The sequence below is a fragment of the Lonchura striata genome, chromosome 18, assembly GCF_046129695.1.
Source record: "Lonchura striata isolate bLonStr1 chromosome 18, bLonStr1.mat, whole genome shotgun sequence".
NCBI classification, from domain to species: Eukaryota; Metazoa; Chordata; class Aves; order Passeriformes; family Estrildidae; genus Lonchura; species Lonchura striata.
This window is the reverse complement of record NC_134620.1, coordinates 8,860,117-8,876,228: the sequence shown is the minus strand read 5'-3', so window position 1 is coordinate 8,876,228 and position 16,112 is coordinate 8,860,117. Positions and strand designations below refer to the sequence as shown.

Below are 16,112 nucleotides of genomic sequence, written 5' to 3'. Positions count from 1 at the left end.
GGTTTTTTTACTTGACTATGAAGTTGTCGGTAGTATTGATAAAATAGATGAGTGTAGCTATTTTTAAAGATTCCCATGAAGAAAACCCAAACAACAGCTAATCAATAGGAAAACTCTTGTAGATGGAAAGCATTCCTAGTCATCCAAACAGGGGCTCAGGCTGCAGCAATTTGGATAATACTGATTAAATTCCATCTCTGTCTCTTAGGTAGAAATGAATGTTTCTTGTTCCAGACTGTATAGCTCAGCAAAATCAAGTGTTGTCAGCAAAATCAAGTGTTGTTAGGCCCCAAGTGTTTTATTCTTAGATCTTGTAAAAAGTAGAGGGAATGAGCAGACCACTTTACAGGGTAATTCCATTTTCCAGGTTAATTTATATCTGATGAGCTTGAGCTTTTAGAAGGAGCAGTTGCATGTCAAGATTAGAAGCTTGGATTGACCAGAAATGGATAGTGCAAAGTGGTGAATGAGTAGTTGGGCTGCTTCTATTGAATTTTTAAAAGGTCATTATTCACTGTGATAGTACTGACTAGTGCTTTGTAATCTGAAAAACCTTATTTGAAGTAAAAAAAAATCAAGAAGGTCATTTTCTTGAGTTGAGCAACTTCACCAGCCTTGTTCCCTGACGCACAGAAGTCTTTGGTTAGTGTGAAGTTCAGCTTGGCAACTCAGCAGCTCAGCATCTGAAATTCTTCTGATCCTTCCTTTTGCCATTTAGGAATTTTCATGTGTGATTGTGTGAAGGCACTTAATAACAATTGTTTCAGGTAACAGCATGAAGAACCACTCAAGACACCTGCTCCTCAGTCTCCATCTGGCTGCTGGTTTTGTGGGTTCAGTGGCTCTGCTGTAAACTTACGGATGGAAGATGGTTAATAATGATATCAACTGTTAAACAGCAGTTAATTAGAAGATCATTAATTAAGTTCATTTAAGTTACAGGCAGTAAGTTGCATCCAACCTATTCTGTTTAAGGAGAATATAGAATAGTTAATTCTATTATTACTTTGCCAGTGAGAGAGTAAGGCTGTGGTGTGGGACAGAACAACTAGAGAAGGAGGAAGAACTCATTTTGTGTGGAGAAGTGTAGTTTCTGAAGGAGCTTTAATAATCGGCTGAACAAATATACTCACTTTTGCTTGCTTCAGAAGTGCAAGCCATGTAAGCTCACATTTTTGGACAGCTCTCAATAAAAGGGAATCTGACTTCTTTTCTGTTTTGTTACTGGGCGTTTCCTGTCATTTGTTAATTCGGTCACCCAAATCGCCATCAGCAGCAATGGTCTCCCTGTGTTGCAGTGTTCTGCAGACCCCTCTCAGTGGTTCCTGCTGGCTCCTGACCTTGGTGCTGTCCCCGGGCGAGGAGGCAGCACAGGGACGGGCAGTCCCCAGTGCCAGGCTGGGCCATCGACCCGAGCAGCTGGGCACGGCTGGGCCGGGGTCGATGCGCGCTTTGTCCAGCTCAGCACAGCTGGGTGGGGAATTGCTTCCATGTGCTCTGCTTTAAAGGCAGGCTTTTGCTTTCAAGGGCAGGCAAGGAGGAAGCAAATCTACAAAGTCTGAGCAATGTAGCTTTAATTGGAGTTGTACATCTTGATGGAGCAGAGGTGAAAAGGAGGAGACCGTATGGTGTAACCTTTATTTTTGTGAAGTTCCCTGATAAGCCATTGATTTGATAAGAAATACTGCTCCATTGGCTGAGCTTGCAGGGTGCAGTTCCCTGATAAGCATGTGTTTACTGTCTGCCATAAATGCCTGAAGTGACAGTTTATGGTGGGTTGGATTGGATGTTTTAAATGCTGAGTGGCTGCATCATAACTGTGCTTTCACAGGCAAGCTTGCTGTGCACTCAGGTTGGCTGGAGAAACAGGCTGAACTGTGATGTTCATTTCTCCTTGGAGCAGAGCAGTTGCACCCAGGGTAATGCACAGTCCTTGCAAATATTACACAAAAAAAACTCATTAGAACACAATATGCAGCCCAAATAACCTCCCAAAAGAGCTTTGCAGGAGGAACACAAAGATGATGTGTATTTTGTTACAAACTGCATGGCTTTTATGACCAGATGATCACTTTCTTCCTATGTGGTAGACACTCATGCTGTCCATATCTTGATTTTCATGCCCAGTGAATCAAACTGGTGGGTTTCCTTGATGTAAGAGACCAAATGCTTTCCCAATCAGAGGAATTCAGGGATGAAAAATAAATTTGTTTTCACAATGTAAGAGAAAGGAAATAACTTCTCTGTCTTTGGGCTAATGAAGGCTGCCATGGTATATTTATGGTTCTGTTCCTACCTGTGCTGGATATTTTTTCTGGAACTCAAGATATTTTCTGATTTAAACTGAAGAGACTCTTACTTCTTTAACCACATTTAAGTCCTGTAATGTAAACAAATTAGTCTGTGCTTCGTGTCAGACACTGATTTATAGAGGAAAATGGGAGTTTGCATCCGGTATGTCTCTTGAATCATTAACTTTTGATTGAAGAAAGGTTTTGAAATAGGGTGTAAAATAATTTTCCATCCTTAGCAAAGGGATTTCTTGGGGTATGCAGCATCTGGTTGGTTTTTTTTTTCTTCCTCCTGGTGTGCGAATACCAAGAAATATTGGATTCCCTTTCCTGATTTGGAAGCTCAACCTGAGACCCGAGGGAATTGAGCAATTTCTCTGGTTTTCACCGTTCACTTTGTGTTCATATGAAGACAACACCTCTGGCACACTCAGTGACAGCAGCACAGAAGGGACCTGGCCACAGGCTGCACCAGGGGCTCTTCCCTGGTCTCTTGGGTACCTTTGGTGGCTCTGCTGCACTTGCAGGTGCTGGGTGTGCCCAGGGCCTTTGCACAAGAGCTGAGCTTGGCTCCCCAGTCCCGTGGGTAAACTGCTCTGGTTCTAAAGCTGCTCTGCCTGTCCCGTGTACATAAACATGATGTGATAAAGGCTGCTTAGCATTGGAGTCATAGCAATGTCTTAGTAGCTTAATATCACTTCTGTGCTCCAGCATAAAGAGAGAAATAATTAGGAACTGTGTCAAGGCAGTGTCTAGTGACCAGAGGAAATTGCATCAGGTGGACTGATGGTTCTGTCCAGTAGAGGTAGCTGGTTTTGTTTTGGTTTTGTATGTCACTTGCCAGCTACATTTAGCATGAATAAGTGTTTTCAGACGTCCCATATATCAAAGTCTCACCTGATGTAAAAAGTCTGTTGCAAGAAGAAATGTAGAAAGAGACACTGGGTGTTCTGGCCGGTGAATGATTTGGAAGATGAGCCATTAAGATAATCCTGCTTTGTGGGTGAGGTGTTCTAGGTAAAAATCCCATGGGACTACAAAGAACATATTTCTACTGCGCTACACCCAGCCACGCCAGGGCCAGGGCTGGTCCTGCCTCGTGTTTGCTGCCTTTGGTTTCCCTCTCCTCTCCCACACAGCAGCTTGTGACAGATGCAGCCACCACTTTTAACGGGACCTTTGTCAAGCTGGGGAAAATGGCCACTGGAATTCAGAGGGAAAATAATGATCCTTTTGATGAACAAGCCGGCGGTGGCGGCTGGGCTGCGCACACCGGCGGGCAGAGCTCAAAGGGCACCAGCCATGGCAGGAACTGAGCCTGGCTGCAGAGAGAAAACCTGGCTTGTGTTTGGAAAGAACCGAGAAGAGAGATTAGAGGTTAAACTGGAAAGGGTGTTAAAATATTCTCAGTGTATGATGGCTGTAGCAGTGGATTTAAATTGCTGAAATTACCTTGTCAGGATGCCTTATCAGCTGCTGTTCTAGTGATTGTTTGGTTTAGATAAGAACTGGAGTGCGATAAAGCCTTGATAAGAGTTTAGAGATTACAGCTCTTTTGAAACTGCTGGCACTTGCCAGGGGCTCTGAGCTACGCTTGGATTTATTCCACTACATTTTTTTTTTCCCCTCCGCCCCCCTTCTCTTCTTTTGTTTCATGTTTTTGTTTAAGTGCCTAAGCTCTTGGTTTAGATCCTCCTTATTTTGAGCCACGCAGCCTCTTCTGAGCACTTCTGGGGAACGGGTGCATGTGCTGAGGAGCAGAGCTGAATGCCGAGAGAGAAGAACAAGGTACTGCTGCCCTCTTGCCATCCGATCCCACTGCAGGCTCTGAGCTGTGCAGTTTCACAAGCTGGGAGGACACAGAAGGCTGGGTCCCACAGCAGGCTGGGGAGCTTTCTGCTGGCTACTTCCCCAAAGTTCCTGTAAAATCTGTTGGTTTACAGCAATGCATTGAATGGGGATGTAAAACACCAACCCTTAAAAATCTATGCTGTGCTTGTGTTCTGCAGACTGTTGTGTTCACCTTTGTGTTCTTCATACTGTTTTTGACTGCATTATCTCTTGGGGTTTGTGATTTTGTGGGGTTATTTTTAAATAGAGACTAGTAACAAGCCTCCAGTTGAACTCATCCCATCTGCGTGCAATGAATGGGGCAGAAATCAGTGTGGTGTTTCTGTCTAGTTCCTGCTGAAGGTGATTTATATGGTATGACAGTATGGCTGTATTTTGGTCCTGGTTCTCTTCCTAAAAAATTAGGCAATCAGCAGCTCTTGCACATCTGAAAGCATATGCTTCTTAGTTTTCCAGAATAATTCATATTGGTTTGTTTTTTGTGTAAATATAATTTGAAAGGAGGAAGCAGAGGAACTCGTAAGTACAATGGAAAATAAGGAAAATTCTGAAGTTGTAGGACTATGGTTAGAAAATGGAAATTGAGGTTGAATTTTTGTGGTGAAAACCCTTTGTAGTGTTTGCTTTCAGATTTCTGCTTGTGCTTATTAGGATTAATAGTAGAGCAGTGCATCCAGGCTTTCCATCTCTACGCATGTGTCCTTAGCCAAATGATAAAGTTAAAACATTATGAAAAAAGCATGAGGAAGAAATACTGCTGCTGTTAGACAGGTATTCATCCTGCTGCTGTTGTGTGAACCTGAAGATACTTTTGTCCTGTGGTTATGAGGTGTGGCTCTGCCAGGAGCTGTGTTCAACTACAGCTGAAGTTACAGAGAAAGTGGAACGTGTTGGTGCTTCCTTATCTTGGTTACTTGTGCTTTTCATCCAACCAGAGTCTTGAGATGCCAGGGTGGTTGCAACTCGAACCTGCCTCTTGCTGTGTGCTTGAGTTTGGTTTTACATTTGGTTTTGGTTTGTGTAGCTCAGTGATTTCTTTTTCTTCCTCTTTAGTAGCAAATCTGGTGTGTCCCCTGTTCACTGGTCAGCCTGATAACACACTAAGTCTGCTCCAGTTGGCTCAGGCACAGCCTGTTCTACAAAGTTCACAACAAAACTTTGGACCACATAAGTTTGACTATCTGGGGATATGTCAATAATTGCAACACAGATTACCAGGGGAAACTGTACTCTGGAATAACCAGACTTTGCTTCATTGTTGGCTTTGTTTTTGCTGGGCTTTTTATTTTGTTTTTAAATGGAAATGCTTCTATTTTTCCTATAATATGGGAGGAATTTTTGTGGCAGCTGACTTACTGAATGTATGCCCATGTCTGCCTGCAGCTGCTGAAAAATGTCACCTAAAAGCACCAATAAAAGAAATGTAAGAGAATGGTAGCTGTCTGTATTAGTACATCTCAAAACATCAGTTTTAAAATATCACTGCAGAGTGACCACCTGAATTCCTTAGGGTTGTGAAGGAGGCCTGTGAAAGAGGAATTTACCAACAGATGGACCACAGCAGAAATACTACTCCAAATTATTTGAGTTATCAAGTCTAATCAAATAATAAGATGAACAAATAAGCTATCCAGCAAGCAAGATACTTAATGAGCACTGGTTTAGAGTCTTCTTAATTGTATTCAGGCACTCATGGGCTGTATTTGCAAGTCTGTGTTTATGACTTGAGCCTGTACACTTTGTTTTTTCCTCTTAATGAAAGCTCAACATTTCTTTTGTTCCAGCAAATTTCAGAACTTAGAAGATGATGCCAAATTATCACATGCCTCACTACAAAACAAAGAGCTGGCAGCATTGCCTTCCTAGGGGAAGCTGGAAATATCCCAGGCTTTGCTCCTGCCATGTTCTAATTTGAGGTTTAACGCTCTGTTAGCAGCAGCCCACGGCTGCATCCCTCGATAGATGTGGGCTGGGACTGGGGAGAGCAGGAGCTCTCACTGGGCTCTGCACTGCATGGGGATGGCAGAGCCAGGAGCTCAGGGAGGATTTGCACAGGGAAAGCAGGGTGGCTTTTGCCCCCCAGGTCAAGCTGTGGGTGAGGATTGCAGAGTGAGCTGCAGTTTGGTCTGTGGTGGGGTCATTGACAGCTAATTGTCCATCAAAGATTGCAGTCAGTGGCTTGGGTGAAAGTGGCCCTTGTGGGTCTTCCCTTGAAGATGCAGTTTCACAGAGCTCCTGTGGACAGTCTCTCAGTGGTTCTGTGCCAGAAGAAGGTGTCAAAGCTAAGGTGAGGCATTTCAAAGCAATCTTTGCAAAACTCAGAAGTTTTGCTTTTTATCTTAAAGTTTCATTTTGAATCTCAGCTCTATTCCAGGTGATACCAAAAGTGAAACTCAGCCAGCTCTTCTGGGCTGGAACTTACCAACAAAGGTCTTGCAGCTCACAAATGGCTTGCAGTGGGAAAAGGCACAGGTGATAAGCCATTCTTCTGCTTCTTAAGAAGTGTCTTAGGGAGAGTTACACTTCTGCAGACACAAGAGGTAGATAGATGTTCATGCTCTATGCCCCTGTTGCTATCTGATGTTTCAACTAGAACTTCTTAAAAAGGAGATCTCAGTTTACTGCTTCCTTCAGCACGTTCTGCTTTGGCAATTAGGAGGTAAACTCTGCATTACCTCTGTGATTTGGTTAAAATAATGACAAGACAGTGGTGTCCCTTCCTCTAGAGCCTGACTCTGAGTTATGATGATTCTATTCTTGAAACTCTTTGCATATCCTACATGCAAGTAATTCTGTTACTGTTCTCTACCACCAGAAAGGCAGTAACTCAAATTGCACAAAGGTTTTAATGCCAGTCTCAGTGGTTGCTGTGGGCCCTGGCACCATGTCTATCTGGAGGAAAGGGTGGTGACAGAGCTGCATGCCCTTGGTTTGCTTGTCTTTCTGTGTGTGTGTGTGTGAAAATGGAGCATATACATGAGGCGGGTCTAACTACTGAAACCACAGTGCTGTTACAAAATGCAGAGAGGCTCAGAAGTTATGCCTCTAAAGATCTGGTTTGTGACCTGCTGGTCACCTTTCTCATGTCTCTTAAGACATGAACACTCTTACAGTAAAAACTAAATGCAATTACAGTGCTCAGAACAGCTTCAAAGCAGCCTGGCTAATTTTGGGTTCAAGTTTGACCCCAGAAGCAGGTCAGTTACATGGGATGGCAGGCTTACATCTTGAAGATTATGACTAAACCACACCAATTTATTTAGCTACAGTGAAGAATTTGAGTTATTCAGGGTTGGTTTTTCTTTTCCTTATAACCTCTCAAGAAAGGCAAACTTTAAGCTACCACACACAGCTGGTGTTTCTAATAAGACACAGATGTGTTTTGGGATCTCTTCCCATCTCCTGCAACATTTAAATGTAGATAAATAGAACTTAATCAGCTATAAATAACAGCGTGTCATGCCTGTGGATCACTAACCTTCTCTGGGACTCCCACAGGACCAGGGTTAAGCTTAATTACTTCAGTCTACTGCAAACAACAGAATAATCAGCTGTTGGATATTGCATGGGGAGAGGTGGAGGGAGCATAAAGAAGCAAGTCAACATCCCTGGCCAGTGACTTGATGCCCCACTGCTCAGTGCAGGATATTTGGAATGCTTCAAGACCGAGGGGATTCTTTTATTCCCTGTTTTGGTTTCAGTGCACAGGAGGTTTAATGTCAGTACTCCATCTGTGAGTGTTGTTTTTAAAAAAAACTCAGGAGGTGCCTATGAACTCTTTTCCGTTCTCCTTAGGGGATATCTTCTTCCCCTTAGGGATAGCTGCTCAGACTTGCTGTGTAAAAAGGTGGTGATTGTGGTTGTTCAGCTCTGTCGTAGATGAAGGCAAGTTGTTCCTCTGTGGCCACTGCATATTGCTAATTTCGGAGGGCAGATTGGTATGTCTGGTCTGCAGTGTGGTGGCCGTCAGCCACAGGCAGTTCTCCTAGGCTGGAGGAGTCAATGTCTGTCAGCTTCCAGCACTGGGCTCGGTGTGTCTGGCCAGGCTGGCAGGCATGGGAATGTGTTACAGAGCTGCTGTCTTCTAGCAGCTTTCTGCTGGAGCAAATGCGAGGCAGATGGTGGTGAAACCACTAAGACCAATTGTCCATTGCTGCTGGGCCCTGCTCCTCCTGTCCAGGCTCTGCTCAGCTCTTTGCTCAACACACAACTTTATTTCCACACTTTGGAGGGACCGTGGGCATCACTCCTCCACAGGACAAGCTGTGACAAGGGAAACTGTGATGTCCCAAGCTGCTCATTGTTGGCATTTGTACTGATATTTTTGGCTAATTGCCACTTCTCTCAAGAGCACTGCCGAAACGATATTTGCTAGACATTTTTCCCTTTTAGTTTCTGTTCCTGCCTGATGGTTAACAGAAACGGGGCTTGTTATTTCATAACCTTTTCCCAGCTAAAGTAAGTTTGAGCCATAGATTTGGTTTCTTACAGTAGATTTGATTTACGAAGCTGTACATACTGCTGTCCAGTAACACAAGTGTTGGGCTTTGCTGGGCAAAGCCTCGGGTGATCCAGACAGGAACTCAGGGCAGTCCTTACAGCTCTCCTGAACAAAAGGGCCTCACAAGGGCTGTGTGGAAGAAAAACTGCAGTGCCTGGCATTTGGGGTGTGATTTGTGGTGTGGACTGTGTGCAGTTCCGCTGCAGGGACTCTGCGTTGGGTTTGGCTCAACACTCCGTGGGTTTCAATGTCTGCTACTGTCCCTGCCCTGCTTTTCTTCTCAAAGAGAGAGCAGGTATTGGGTGTGCAACTAACACAACATTACCTCTTTGGATTTTCTCCTTCCTTGTGTCCCTGTAAGCTGCATTTCCTGCATGGGAAGGTAATTAAAGGTTTTATGAGGGAGGAGGGCCATACCTGGAGGGCTGTGCTGGGGCAGAGCTGGCCCATGGCAGCCCTGCCACCCCTTCCAGCACACAGCCCCAGCTTGTTTGATTTCCCCTGCTGCGGGCCAGGCTCGGGAAGACAGGGGAATATTTATTTATAAGCTGTCTGTACAGATGTTTTCCTTGTGGTTTGCGGTGCATTGGTGCCACTTAGTGGGAGGAGAATTGAATTGACAGCTTTAACGGTGCAAGGGAAAACAAGGAGAGATGGGTTTCATATTCCAGCCCCCCTCCACCTCCTTGCAGTATTTCTGCAGTTTAAAGACAAATCCAAATCTGCTGCTAGCCACGGAGCTGTGGTGGGTTTGGGAGCTGGCTGTAGGCAGAGTAGTGCTGGCAGGCTGGGCATGCATTGACCCTCATCCCAACAGGAAAGCTGCATGGAAAGCACTGCAGAATATTAGACTAAATAGGCTTTGCTAATAGAAAAAGCTAATCCAGCCATGCCTTGTGTTTAGCAGGTTTTTGGCAGGCTTAAAAATCATCCTCTCTCTGTTACAATTTCTATTATTTTAGGTGTAGCAGGAAGGATGACGGATCAGGATGGTGTTAGCTCTGATTCAGTTTTGGAGGAGCCAATCTATACAAAACGTTAACAGTGTTTATTCAAAATCATTTAACTAGATTTTGTATTGATTTCCCTACAGAAAGGCCTGTGGGAAAAAAAGAAAACCCTGTGCTGTGATATCTGTAAGCAGTCTATTCTGCTCCCCCAGATAAATGCTTAATGTTAACTAATGGTACCTGGAAATAGGCTCAATGTGTGCTGTTGGCAGGCATGGGCATGGCCATCAGTCATGTCCCCATGGGCCTGGAGAGTCATGGTGAGGGTGCAGGGGAGCACATGGCACTCAAAAGGCTTTGCAGCATCCTCTGTTGTGTGTGTGGGGTGTTTTACCTTGTCAAGATGCTCAAGAACATCTTGTCTTTGATTGGTATCTGTATTTTTGTCTTGTGTAGGATGGGACACCTTGGGCTGGTTTTACCTTGAGTTGAATTGAATTACTGTATTGGTTTTTTTGCTGTTTGCACATTGTTTCCTTACGCTGTGGAGTCATTTCTCTGTGCTCCTCATGCAGTGGTGCATGTCCCTGAGCTTCTGGGGCTCTGAGCCTGGGTTTGGAACCCCTCTATGTAGGGAACTGCTGCTAATTTTAGTGAAATTTCTGGGCATGGAACAAGTTTGACTTTCAGTCCTTAAGAAAACACTCTGTGCCCAAGGATTGTGCTTATTGGCTTTAATCATACCTGCTGTGGCTTTCATCTTAGCTGGTCCCATGACCCTCAGCAGGAAAAGCAGCCCTGGGAGAGGCTGGCACGTCCCAGCTGTGCAGATGTTTCCTGGAGCCTTTGGTGGCTCCTGTGTGATGCTGTGGCTGGGACAGGAGGCAAAGGAGAGCAGCTGTGGCTGCGTGTCCTGGTGTCAGCCCTGCTCCAGCCTGCCCTGTGCTCGTGGCCCGTTCCTCCCCAGCCGTGTGCTGCCAGCCTGGCAGTCCTGGTGATGCTCCTGGGCACAAACTCTTGGATCCTGCGCCTGGTTTGAGCCCGTTGGTGCCTCTGTTGCGCTCTCACCAGAGGGCACTGCACAACATGTCGCAGCCTAATAAATAACCTCTTAACCTGCTTAGCTGCTTTATGCTCAGTGGCATGTTTTACAACGTTACCTGGAGTCCTTGAATGCTGGTTCCCATGGCAACCCGATATAGCATTTTTATTCTTTATTACTATCACTGTTTTATTGCTGCCTTGTTCAAATGCGCTGTCATCTTTATTTTGCCTTGGTGTGTGCGTGCGAGCCACAAATCTGTTTCTCAGAATTATATTATTAAACTATTTAGTGAATTTAGAAAAAGGGTGGTGATCTGTCACTGTCGATTTAATATTAAATGGAGAAGCACACCATAAGTGGAAATAAGCAAAAAGAAAAATAAACTAGCAACCCAAATATTGATACAGACAGTTTAAGATGTTTGATGGAGGTGCAAATAGTTGGATAAAAGCAAATTAACTGAAGAAGTGCAGCTTCTGTAAGGGAATGTAATAGTCCTAATTTGCATGAGAGGGCAAATTTACAGTGTCCAGATGTTCTTAGGAGTGGAGTTTGGCCAAAGATTGTAACAGGAGCAAGGACCTCAACTGTCTTAAGATGAAGCTTAGAACAGCCAGAAATTAAAGTGGTAGTGTGGATAACTCATTGTTTGCACCATACAACCCTCCATTAATCCTATGGCTGATGTCTCCTGCTTCTCTGCAAGGGTCAGGGAAGATGTCTTCTGGGTGATAACTGAACTTCAGGAGTGGGGGCAGGAGAATCAGCATCGCTGGAGGATGAGGTGGGGCTGGGGATGGGATGCAGGTTTCTATTGCAGGTGTTTCTATTGAACACCCAGGGGTGTTCAACAGAAAGTTGCAAAAGGCAACCATTGACAGATTTGGTGTTGGGAAGGACCAGTGGGATGAACCCAGACCTGGGTGGGGAGTTTGCTTCCTGCTCAGTGCAGGGCACAGTGTTGATCTGCTGGGGGATTGTTTGGGGTGGCTGTGGGGCCAGCCCTGCTGCAGCCTGGCTGTGGGGGCTCCTTGGGGCCGGTTAATCACAGCTGGCAGCAGGAGGGGCTTTGTGCAGGGCAAAGACTGCGTTTGTGGGAACGGCAAAGCAAACAGAGTTAAAGGCAGGGTGATGCTGTGCACACAGGAGCCAGCTGGCAAGCCCCAGATAACAGATATCTTCCCAAGCACATGTCAGGAGCAGTGCTGCTTTCAATGGCTCCCTTGTACATGCTGTCGTCTCCCCATCCTGCTCCTAGTATTGGGGGCTGCTGTAAAAATATTTGTTTTTTCTGAGCTCCTCTAAGTCACTGTTTCCTATCGACTGCTGCTGTGAGCGAGGCACGGCTGGAGGATTTAAGTATCCCCTGTGCAGAGAGAGGATGTTGAAAGGACTGGGGTCAGGGCTGACTCCCCCAGGGTGATCTCCCGTATCTGAGGAATGGAGAGGCATCATTTGAAAGGTATAAATTATCTAGGACAGCACATAGAATTTTACAACCTGTACTTAAATCCTTCATTATATCTTCTGCCAGCAGCAAGGCGGATTCTGTAGCCCTTTCTAAGGACACTGAGCTGAAGATTCAGATGCTTTGGAGGATGTGTTGTCTGTCCTTCCAGAAAAATCTGACTCTTTTTTATCCCACTCCCTTCATTCTTTGTCAGTTCCTCTATTTTGGGGCGATGCTTTGTATCAGGACAGGTTTGGCTGTGATGCTTTGGCGAGAAAATTTCTTTTAAGTGCTTGAAGTACTCCCTTGTTCATCTCCAGAACCCAAAGCAGAACAGATGCAAACTGATCTGTAAGTGGAATTCAGTCCTTGGGAAATTTAGGAAATGAGTCCACCTGGGCAGAATAGCCTTTCTAAAACAAAAACATTTCTGGATTGCCAGACTGCTGATTATTAAGAAGGAAAGGAGGGAGAGCAGCATGGGGAACACAATGGGTTTTGGGGAAGTGGATTTCAGTCAGCTCAGAGCTGCAATCTTGGCAAGCTGCTCTGAGTGAAGAGGAAGTTTGGGAGAGTTAAAGGTTTCTTAGAGAAGCAAATTCAATGCACAAGTAGAACTCTCTTAATGGAGAGGACAGATGGGAAACATAGTAAAAGATTACTTTAGCTAAATCACAGGGTCTTTAATGACCTGAAACTCAAAAGCAACATAAAAATATTGGAGAGTAGGTGGAACTATTGAGAATAATTTTATCATGAACATGCAAAGAAAATTGAGAAGCCAAGGTCCAAATGAGCCACAATTGGCAAAAGACAAAAAGGGCAGCCAGAGGGGTTTCTGTGAATGTGTTTGTAGCAAGAGCTGGGCCAGGGAATGAGTTAGTCCACTGCTCAGTGGAAAGGAAAAGCTCTCAGAAAATGGAAGTGAGAAAGCAGAAGTACCAAATGACTTTTTTATTCCTTCTGTTCTTCCTGAGAGGGTCAGCTGCAGCCAGCATGCTCTCAAAAAAGAGAGAAAGAATAGATTTGAATGCTTAGCGGAGCCTGGAGGAATTCAGCTCCAGATAGTTAGAAGACTGGCTTAAGTGATTTCAGTGCCATTAGTGATAATCTTTGAAAATCTGGAGGACAAATGAGGCTTGAGAAGAGTGCAGAAAAGAAAATTTAATGTGATATCTTTCAAAAAAGGAGGAAGGGAGGATCTGAGAGCTGGGAAGCCTGTAATGCCTAGGGAATATTTTTCAGGAAAGTATGATAATGATGATGAAGTTGTTTCTAAGCACATGGAAGGCAGCAGTCCCTGGAAGAGGTGGAGCTTCCTCAGCATTCTCCATCTCCATTAATACTTGGAAGACACTCTAGTGATCACAGGTATCCTGCAGGTCATGCCAGGCTGAGATGGTACAAGCACAGCAAAGCTCAGGACCAGGATCCAGAGAATATGAAATAATAGAAAAGGTCTGAAAAAGGTTGGTTCCAGCTTAGCAGTGCTAAGCAAAGAAGCAATGAACTGTAAAAGACCAGAAGTGGTCAGGTACCTCTTCTACCAGAAATGATAAAACAAAGTATGAGTGGAGGGTTTGGGGTTTACAGGAGCTTGATCACTCAGTGCTCTGGGATCTGCAATGGCATCTTTTTGTAGGGGGAAAAAAGTCATCAGGAAATAGAAATATGGTTCTCTATAAAATATTCAAAGCATTTAGCTCCCTTTATTCAGTTCTGGTGGTGGGTGCAGTACGTTTCAATCTGAACATCACCGTCCAGGGAGGATACAGGCTGCCAGAAGAGACATTAGGAGACATTTGCAGCATGAGGGCTGGTTCAGCATGGGGGCCAGCTTCCCTGGGGAGGCTGCAGCTGCAGTGAAGCAAGAGGGACCCTCAGGTGATATTTCAGCTCAAGATAGGAGTGATTTATTTATTATTTTTTAAATCATTCTTTTACCTCATAGCAGAAAAGCTGAGAGATTTACTCATGCCTAGGGAGTAGTAATGTTAAGTAAATGAAAATAGAGTATTCCAAGCTAATTGGCAAAAAAAGGGGGCTTTTTTGGACATGCAAGTTATCAGGTAAGACACAAGCTTTTAGGCATCTCATGTGAAAGCTGTGTACCTGGAAACTGCTTTTTCCTTTCTTTTTATTTTTACCCCCAGGTAGCCCAGCTGAATAACAATAGTAATAAAGCTCCAACTTCCTTTCACTTGCCTGGGATCCTTAAGTTGTTACAGTTGAAACATCAACAAAACTGTAAAATGTTTTTGTTTTGTTCTTTTACACAAAACTGGAATTTTCTGATTTTATAGTGTGGGTTAGTGAGAGAGATCCCTGATTTAAATACTGGTTAAATCCCTGGTTTAAATGCTGGTTTGCATAAAATGCTGAAGCATGGTGCCTGGAAATTCCTTGGTTCATTGTTGATTTTTCATATCTTCTGTCTAGCTCTAAGGGTGCCTGAAGACCTATAAAAACATAAAACCCGAATAGACAGAAATTAATACCAAGTTCTTCAAAAGGGAAATGGAGAATATAAGTGGTGTCTGGGGTGACATCAACATTTGGATTCCCCTCTTTCAGTCTGAAATCAGGCTTAGGATGGAGATGAAATGGCATCCAAGAGTTTTCATGACAGGAAGAGTCTTCAGACATCAGAAGACTCTTTAATTATGGGCAGAGTGATTCATTCAGTGGTCGGCATCTGTATCTCGTTAAAGTCTGAAATCCTTCACTGTTTCTCCTTTAAATATGAAGGTATCCCTGTTTTATCTTTTTTGGCTTAGCAGAGCTATATTTTATGTCAGGTCAGTGCAGTGTACCATTCGAGTGAGCCTGAGTTATGTGCAGATTATTTAATGCTGAAAATGTTGAGCAAATGTAATTCACCTGTGCTGCTTTCTCCAGAGTCTTTTCTCCTTCAGCAACCAAGTGCAGCAGAAAAGCAGCTTGAAATTAAATTGGAGGATTAATTTCAAATTATTTGGGGAATGGGAGTTATCAATGAAAATAAAATATTCTTTGTGTTTATTCCTGCTGAGCCCTAATCAACAAGTGAGGATTTTCCTGGAGCAAACTGTCTCAGTGAGCCCAACCCAACTCCTGCTCACGTTGATGGAAGAAAAAAGTCTCCTATGGACTTCAATGGGAGCAGCCTGCTTTGAACTAGCTTTTATTGTGGTGGGGAAATATGCGTTCTGTCTGCAAGAGATTGACCATAAATACGTGTGCAGATGAGCACAGCAGCAGCTCAGTACAGCAGGATGGAGGTGCATGAGGGTCAGGCAAGATAAGCACAGGTGAAAGCTTTTTGTTACACCTTCCTTTCTTTCCCCCATGCCACCAGAAAACTGCAAGCGATATTTTGGATCAATAAAGGAGGACTTCTCAGGCTAAAAAGTATAACTTGCCAGAATTTCTCAATTTCTTTTCCACCATCTTGCTGCGATTTTCTTTAGATTTTGGAAAATGGGGTGTGTGCACACATAGGATTTTACAACCAAGTAGAAGCAAAAATGAGTTTTCTTACATCAGCTGTGGTTAGTGCAGGGGCTTTCTACTCTATTGCCTCTTTCCAAAATGCATTAAGGCTGTCAGATGTAAATTGGGGGCATCAAAGCACTTTCTGCATAGGGTTATGAGCTGGTCTGTAGTGCAGCTTGCTCTGAATTTTCCCAGTGTGTCCAGTGCCAAGCACAAATCGTGTTTTAAAAGCAATGTTTTGTTTGGCCACCATGTATTAATCTAACTGCATTCAGCAGCTGTGTGGTTAAATTCTAGTTTGCCAGTTGGCTTTAGGGTTTAAAAGAGAAACACAGCAGCAACAGGTTTCTCAGCCTTGCCTGTGATAAAGTGGTGCTGGAAAGAGTGGGAGAGGAGAGAGTGTGGAGATGCCTTAATTCATCAAGGGCAAGCACTGAGCCACGCAGGCGTTTGTTGCTCTTTGGTGGGTGTTATGATCTGCCCAGAAATACCAAAAAGAGGGAGACCTAGGTGGAAAGTTGGGACAAAAATATATAAGGAGCTGGAAAGA

At 44.2% G+C, this 16,112-nt stretch overlaps 1 protein-coding gene across 18 annotated transcripts in view; it reads left to right on the top strand.

Moving 5' to 3' along the window:
• FBRSL1 (fibrosin like 1) overlaps nt 1–16,112 on the top strand; it is a 501,938-nt gene that overhangs the window by 177,261 nt on the left and 308,565 nt on the right. The window contains exon 1 of one of the 18 annotated variants that reach the window (XM_021544488.3): nt 3,951–4,079. The exons of the other annotated variants lie outside the window; for them this stretch is intronic. Coding sequence (XP_021400163.1) covers nt 4,059–4,079 — 21 coding nt within the window. The 5' untranslated portion in view covers nt 3,951–4,058. Of the gene's footprint in view, nt 1–3,950; nt 4,080–16,112 lie in introns of those variants that run through there. 18 annotated transcript variants of the gene reach the window in all.